General features: G+C 66.9%; 2 protein-coding genes across 10 annotated transcripts in view; one reads left to right on the top strand and one right to left on the bottom strand.

The window, feature by feature from the left end:
- Positions 1-7419, top strand: part of LOC132509740 (probable N-acetyltransferase 14) — a 65638-nt gene extending 58219 nt beyond the window's left edge. For 3 of the 9 annotated variants that reach the window (XM_060131112.1, XM_060131110.1, XM_060131114.1), the window contains 2 exons: positions 5365-5480; positions 6249-7419. In XM_060131112.1, coding sequence (XP_059987095.1) covers positions 5409-5480; positions 6249-6797 — 621 coding nt within the window. In that variant the 5' untranslated portion in view covers positions 5365-5408 and the 3' untranslated portion in view covers positions 6798-7419. Of the gene's footprint in view, positions 1-31; positions 93-883; positions 4154-4821; positions 4970-5056; positions 5138-5364; positions 5481-6248 lie in introns of those variants that run through there. The other 6 variants (XM_060131109.1, XM_060131105.1, XM_060131106.1 and 3 more) reach the window with 4 other exon arrangements.
- SBK3 (SH3 domain binding kinase family member 3) overlaps positions 1-7484 on the bottom strand; it is a 137221-nt gene that overhangs the window by 84843 nt on the left and 44894 nt on the right. The window lies entirely within an intron of this gene.

Below are 7484 nucleotides of genomic sequence, written 5' to 3'. Positions count from 1 at the left end.
TGTTCTCTTCTGGTTGCTTTTATTTTCTCAGCGACAAGATCAATGGCAGGGTCACCTGCTAAGAGCAAGAGGGGATAGGAGAGAGATTTGAGGCAAGTATCACCTGGTGGGGTGGGTGAGTGGACCAGAGAAATGCAGCATGAGCAGTGCAGGGTGTTGGGGAGGGAGCTTTGAGATCCTTGGGCATGAATGCAAAAGGAGGCTGAGGCCAGCCAGTTTCCAGTCACCAGCAGCATCTGTGCTGGATAAGGGGGGCAGTGAGGGTGTGGATGAGGGGGCGGAGGATGCAGAGCCCACAGGATCAATGGGTGGTAGATATGGTTGAACCTAGGGGTTCTGGGTTAGGGTCCCAAGAGGGAGTGGCGGAGCAGGATGAGTGGTGGTGGAGAGCGGATGCTCACAGAGGCTTTGTCTGTAGTGACAGGTTTGGGGGATGGCAGCGGAAGCGGGTATTGAGGCAGGATGGGGATGAGGCCTTTAGAGGGACCAGAGGATCCAAAGCGCGGTGCTAGAGACCCCAGCCTTCTTCAAAGACACTGCCTGTCTTTAGAGGGGCCGAACATAGCCGGAAAGGCAGCACCTGGCCTCATAAAGGCCACGTCCAGTGGTCCAGCCTCCTGGAGGAGATGGCTGGCATGGTGGTGGTGGGGGGTAACCAGCTCTTCCCAATTTGCCATAAGTTTCCCTTTTAGCACCCAAAGCCTTCCAACGTGGGAAGCCTCTCCAGCCAGAGCTGACCTGGACTCTAGGAAGCCGTAATCCTAAGGGATGTGTCCCGTGCCTCTTACAGGGCCAGCCCATGGGTTTGGGGTTGAGATAACCCGGTGTGTGGGCGGAGGTGGGGGGACCACCCGCCCTCGCCTGACCCAGAATCCCTCCTCAGGTGTGATGGTCGGCTCCCACGCGGACATGGCGCCGGCCTCTACCGCAGAGGGGGCCGGGGAAAAGCCGGGCCCCGCGGCTCCTGCCCCCACGGCCCAGTATGAGTGTGGGGAGTGCGGCAAGTCCTTCCGCTGGTCGTCCCGGCTCCTGCACCACCAGCGCACGCACACGGGCGAGCGTCCCTACAAGTGCCCCGACTGCCCCAAGGCCTTCAAGGGCTCCTCGGCCCTGCTTTACCACCAGCGGGGCCACACGGGCGAGCGGCCCTACCAGTGCCCCGACTGCCCCAAGGCCTTCAAGCGCTCGTCGCTGTTGCAGATCCACCGCAGTGTGCACACTGGCCTGCGGGCCTTCACCTGCGGCCAGTGCGGCCTGGCCTTCAAGTGGTCGTCCCACTACCAGTACCACCTGCGCCAGCACACGGGCGAGCGGCCCTACCCCTGCCCAGACTGCCCCAAGGCCTTCAAGAACTCGTCCAGCCTGCGTCGCCACCGGCATGTGCACACGGGTGAGCGGCCCTACACCTGCGGCGTGTGTGGCAAGAGCTTCACGCAGAGCACCAACCTGCGGCAGCACCAGCGCGTGCACACGGGCGAGCGGCCCTTCCGCTGCCCGCTCTGCCCCAAGACCTTCACACACTCGTCCAACCTGCTGCTGCACCAGCGCACCCACGGCAGCGCCGCCGCCCCCGCCGCGGGCGCCGCCCCCGCCCCTCCGCCGCGGGAGCCCGGCGGCAAGGTCTTGGTCTCGGAGGCCTACCTACAGCGGCCCCTCCAACCCCCCAGCCCGCCGGCGCCCCCGCCGCCCGCGCCCCCGCCCGTGGTGCCCGAGCTCTTTCTGGCCGCGGCCGAGACCACGGTGGAGCTGGTGTACCGCTGCGACGGCTGCGAGCTAGGCTTCGGCAGCGAGGAGCTGCTCTTGGAGCACCAGCCCTGTCCCGGGCCGGAGGCGCCGCCCCCGCCCGCGGACGCGCCCTCGGAGCCGCGGAAGGCCGACCCTCCCCCGCCGCCCTCACTGTCCCCGCCGTCCCCCCTGCCGCAGCCCCCTCCCGCCGCCTCTGCCCCTGGCTTCGCCTGCCTCCCCTGCGGGAAGTCCTTCCGGACGGTGGCCGGCCTCTCCCGCCACCAGCACAGCCACGGGGCGGCCGGCGGGCAGGCGTTCCGCTGCGGCAGCTGTGACGGCGCCTTCCCGCAGCTGGCCAGCCTCTTGGCGCACCAGCAGTGCCACGTGGAGGAGGCAGCGGCCGGGCGCCCGCCCCCGCAGGCCGAGGCTGCCGAAGTCACCTGTCCCCAGGAGCCGCTCGCCCCCGTCCCCGCCCCGCCCGCTCCCGCGCCCGCCCCAGCTTCCGCGGAGCGACCCTACAAATGCGGCGAGTGCGGCAAGGCCTTCAAGGGCTCATCGGGGCTGCGCTACCACCTGCGGGACCACACGGGCGAACGGCCCTACCAGTGCGGCGAGTGTGGCAAGGCCTTCAAGCGCTCGTCGCTGCTGGCCATCCACCAGCGCGTGCACACCGGCCTACGGGCCTTCACCTGCGGCCAGTGCGGCCTTACCTTCAAGTGGTCGTCGCACTACCAGTACCACCTGCGGCTGCACTCGGGCGAGCGGCCCTACGCTTGCGGGGAGTGCGGCAAAGCCTTCCGCAACACGTCGTGCTTGCGGCGCCACCGGCACGTGCACACGGGCGAGCGGCCCCACTCCTGCGGCGTGTGCGGCAAGAGTTTCGCCCAGACCTCCAACCTGCGGCAGCACCAGCGCGTGCACACGGGCGAGCGGCCCTTCCGCTGCCCGCTCTGCCCCAAGACCTTCACACACTCGTCCAACCTGCTGCTGCACCAGCGCACGCACTCAGCCGAGCGCCCCTTTGCCTGCCCCATCTGCGGCCGCAGCTTTGTCATGGCCGCCTACCTGCAGCGGCACCTGAGGACGCATGCCCCGGCCAACGCCGCTTCTGGCCCCGCAGCCCCCGGCGCTGGCCCCCAGCCCCCTGCCCCACTGGCTGCCGCCCCAGCCCCGTCCGCCACCCAAGATGTCCACGTTTTACCCCACCTCCAGGCCACGCTCTCCCTAGAGGTGGCAGGAGTCACGGCCCAGGCCCCGCCCCCTGGCCCAGCAGCCCCCAACTCCCAGACGTTTCTCCTGGTGCAGACTGCTCAGGGCCTCCAGCTGATCCCCAGCAGCGTCCAGCCCCCCACACCCCCGCCTCCCCCCGCCCCCCCCAAGCTCATCTTGCTGCCCTCCTCCAGTACTGGTGGTGGGGGCAGCGGTGCAAGGCAGGGCCCACGGGCAGTGGGGAAAGCTGGGCAGGGGGCTGGAGTAGTCTGGCTGCCAGGCCCTGGGGGGCTAGGGGTGCAGGGAGGGAGCAACACCGGGGCCAGCGCGGGAGCGCAGAGCCTCATAGTTCTGCAGAATGTGGGGGCTGGGGAGGCAGGGCCACAGGAAGTGAGCGGGGTCCAGCTCCAACCCCTTCGGCCAGCCCCGGAACTGACCACGGTCCAGCTCCAGCCGGCCCCGGAGGTGACCACGGTACAGCTCCAGCCGGCCCAGGAGGTGACCACGGTACAGCTCCAGCCTGTAACGGGTCAGCTGTCCAATTCCAGTGGGGGAGCCGTCACCACTGAGGCGCCTAATCTGCTGGTGGTTCAGAGTGGGGCAGCGGAGGAGTTGCTGGCGGATCCCGGCCCGGGGGAGCCCGGTGACGGTGAGGCCAGCACTGGTGTGGTCCAGGATGTGCTCTTTGAGACGCTGCAGACGGAGGAGGGGCTGCAGAGTGTCCTGGTGCTGAGTGGGGCTGATGGGGAGCAGACCCAGCTGTGTGTGCAGGAGGTAGAGACCTTACCCTCGGGGCTGGCTGAGCCGCCAACCCCTGGCCCAACGGGACAGAAACTGCTCATTATCCGCAGTGCCCCGGCCACCGAGCTGCTGGAGAATGGCAGCGTTGGGGGAGGCGCCGCTGCGCTGCAGCTGCTGGCCCCACCACCACCTGGCCCAGGCTCTGCTCCCGCGGGCGTCCCTGCGGCTCCTGCCTCCCAGATGGTACAAGTGGTCCCTGCAGGAGCTGCACCTGGGGGCATGACCCCACAGGGCCTACCCTCCATCCAGTTTGTCCAGACTCTGCCCGCAGTCCAGCTGGTGCACACGTTTTGAGTAGAACCACTGGTACCCCTTCCCGCCCCACACAGAGACCCCCGACTCACTGTCAGCCTGGGCTGGGCTGAGCTGGGGGGAGGGGAACTGCAGGCTGGGCTTGCTAATAAAGACCAGAATCTCCGCTCCTGTGTTTTTGTTTTATTTGTGGTTTGGGAGATCACTGTCATGGCCATAGCCACCACTTGGGAACTTGGAGTCTCATCTCTTGCTTCCTGGTTCGCAGGTGACTTGCTTTGCGTCTTGGGGCCAGCCACTTCTCCTATGTGGGCTCTGTTTATCCTTTTTAAAAAAGGGATGCAACGGTCACTATATGGGGGAGGCGTTGGAATCTAGAATCCTGGTTCTGCCACTTGTTCTCTGTAAGTCACCCCACCCCTCCTCTCACGGAAAAATGGGTGGGTGGGAATGCCCATTCCGAATGTCACTGAGAGCCGGGGTGGGTTGGTTTGGGGTGGGCAGTTTGGGAGGCAGTGGGCTCAAGATGCTGACGCGGCCCCTCCCGCGAAGGCCCTGGAACCTAAGAGAACCACTGAGTTCGCCGCCCCGCCCCCACCCTCTACGCTCAGGTTGCTTAGGAACCAGGGGACGTCGGGAAGCAAGCGTGCGTTCAGCGCGCGACCGGTAAGTACCGCTCCCCGCCCCCACCCCGCCGGGTCCCCCGCTGCCATCCCCAGCCCCTTCCCCCGCCAGCGTCCTACAGGCCCCCTTTCTCTGTTGCTCCTCCCCTTGCAGGGTTGCCGCTCCCCGCCTTAGTCCATTCCCAGCCCACGCCCAGACTCTCCCCCCACCCGGTGCCAGAAGGTTGGCAACAGTTGCTAAGGCCGAGAGCAGGCACCGCCCCGCCCCGAGTGCGCTAGTCTGACGTCACTTCCGCCGACGACCCCCTTCTCAACCCTGCTCCCCCCGCACCTTGTCAAAAGCGAAGCGACCCACAGAGGTGCTTGCAAGTCCTTGTTCCTGCGACAGACGCCGTTCGGGGGCGATTGGGGCAGAGAGGCTCTGGGCACTGGGGGGTGGGGAGCGGGGTCCATTCCCTGCCTGTGGGGGTAGTTTCGCTCACCCCCAGGGCCGCCCCGGAACCTGGAAGGGAGCCCGGTGTTGGCAGGTGTTGGCGTGCACCAGGCATTTAGGCGTAGATCGCTGGACACCACTGGGGGCCGGGGGGGCACCCCGAGAGACTTTAGAAAGGTCGATGGGTTGACGGGGAAGCCTGTCCTGTCTCGAGCCTCTCTTGGGACCTGACCTGGGACATACTGTTGCGTGATCCGCAGCTCTGGGGCGCTTTGGGGACGAGAGGTGCCCTCCTGACGCTGACCGGCTTGTTTTCGCCAGGTGCACGCCTGCTCCCTTGGGGGCGCGGGAGCCTGGGGGCTGCCATGGCCCCCAGCCACCTGTCGGTGCGGGAGATGAGGGAAGATGAGAAACCCTTAGTGCTGGAGATGCTGAAGGTGAGAGCGGGCAGGGGCGCCAGTGAGCCTGGGAGGGTGGGGTGGAGGGTACCAGTGAGGGGGGGCCGGGACACCAGTGAAGCTGGGAGGGGACGGGGACACCTGTGAGCCTGGGAGGGGGCGGGGACAGAATGAGGGGGCACCAATGAACATGGGGGTGGGGCGGGGACACACCACGGAGCCTGGGAGGGGGCAGGGGCGGCATGTTGAGTGGCTTCAGTCACCTTCCTGAGCCAGCCGTGACCCCCTGGCGAGCAGTCTTTTGCTGCTCCTAAGAGGGCCCTTGGGCCCTCCTCTCTCTAGTTCTTTCTCCCTACCCTGGGGATCAAAAAGGGTTTTCACCGCTGTAGGGCTGACACACCAACTCCTTCCCTATCCTCCGCACTTCCAGTCTTCCCTACGCCCCAGCCTCCTGCTTTTCAAAGTAGAGCCCTTGGGCCTCAGCCCGGCACTCGAGGACGCCCCAGGCGCCCCTCCAGCTTTCTCTCTTGCTTGGGTCAGCTCCTCCATCCAGCCTCCCCTGATGCCTGCCTCTCCACTGAAGTGGGAGCCCTCACAGTTCCTAATTCACCAGCTCACGCACTCAGAGCCCAGTGTGCCAGCCGTGTGGCCCTGGACCCTCCTCCACAGGCCTCAGCTCACTGCCTTCCTTTCTCCTCCGGCAACCCCGGCCCCGGATCCCTCCTGGGCAGGCAGGGCCTGCCTCCTCCCCGCCCCGTTCCTGCTGCCCACGGGAGCCCCCCCACTGACTGCCCCTCCCGCCTGCAGGCTGGCGTGAAGGACACAGAGAACCGCGTGGCCCTCCACGCCCTGACGCGGCCACCGGCCCTGCTCCTCCTGGCGGCAGCCAGCAGCGGCCTGCGCTTCGTCCTGGCCTCTTTCGCCCTGGCCCTCCTCCTGCCCGTGTTCCTGGCCGTGGCGGCCATGAAGCTGGGCCTGCGGGCCCGGTGGGGCTCGCTGCCCCCGCCGGGCGGGCTGGGGGGGCCCTGGGTGGCAGTGCGGGGCTCAGGGGATGTGTGCGGGGTCCTGGCCCTGGCCCCAGGCTCCAGCGCCGGAGACGGGGCCCGGGTCACCCGCCTCTCTGTGTCTCGCTGGCACCGCCGCCGAGGCGTGGGCAGGCGGCTGCTGGCCTTTGCCGAATCCCGGGCTCGAGCCTGGGCGGGCGGCATGGGGGAGCCCCGGGCCCGGCTAGTGGTCCCGGTGGCCGTGGCAGCGTGGGGCGTGGCCGGGATGCTTGAGGGCTGTGGCTACCAGGCCGAGGGGAGCTGGGGTTGCATGGGCTACACGCTGGTGAGGGAGTTCAGCAAGGAACTATGACGCCAGACCCTGGAGGAAGGAAAACCAGCGCTTAGGGAGCACCTGCGGTGTGCAGACACTTTCACACCGTCCTTCCATGAATCCCCAGCCCACCCAGGGCCCAGAAACTGAGGCCTGCAGAGGGCAAGAGACCCCACCACAGCCTGACGTCTGTCTGTAATGTTTGAACTTCTCAGAGAGGTCGGCCCATCTAACCCCTGCCTCAGATTCTGTCTGCACTGAGAAGTCTCCCCATCTGCCTGTCAAGCCTGTGCCGTTTGTGCTGTGAGCCTGGGAGAGACGTGGGGCAGGAGGAGAGGAGGCCGAGCAAGCCTGCCCCCCACCCCGACCAGGGTTAGGACTTAAGCAGGGGCACCCCAAACCGGGACAAGGCCCCCAGGGAATGGGGTGGGGCTTGATGCTGTGCTTGGAGTGGGTGAGGCCGCAGAGGCAGAGAGAGGGTGAGGGGCGCCTCTGCAGGGGAGGGTCGTCTGCCTCGAGAGCCCCAGGGGAGGGAGGGGGGTGGTGGGCACAGTGCTGCCCTCCCGGCCAGCCCCTCCCCGGGAAGGTGAGAGCCCAGAGGGGCAGGCAGACCCATCTGGTTTTTAACACCCGTTTGTTAATAAAGCCTGAAACTGCTGTGCGCCTGTCTCCCTCTCTCTGATGCCTTTTCCAGTCTGTCTCCGAGGCCCCCCTTCCGTCTGGCTC

The sequence above is a fragment of the Lagenorhynchus albirostris genome, chromosome 19 (assembly GCF_949774975.1).
Source record: "Lagenorhynchus albirostris chromosome 19, mLagAlb1.1, whole genome shotgun sequence".
Taxonomy (NCBI): Eukaryota; Metazoa; Chordata; class Mammalia; order Artiodactyla; family Delphinidae; genus Lagenorhynchus; species Lagenorhynchus albirostris.
This window is presented reverse-complemented; position numbering and strand designations above follow the sequence as displayed.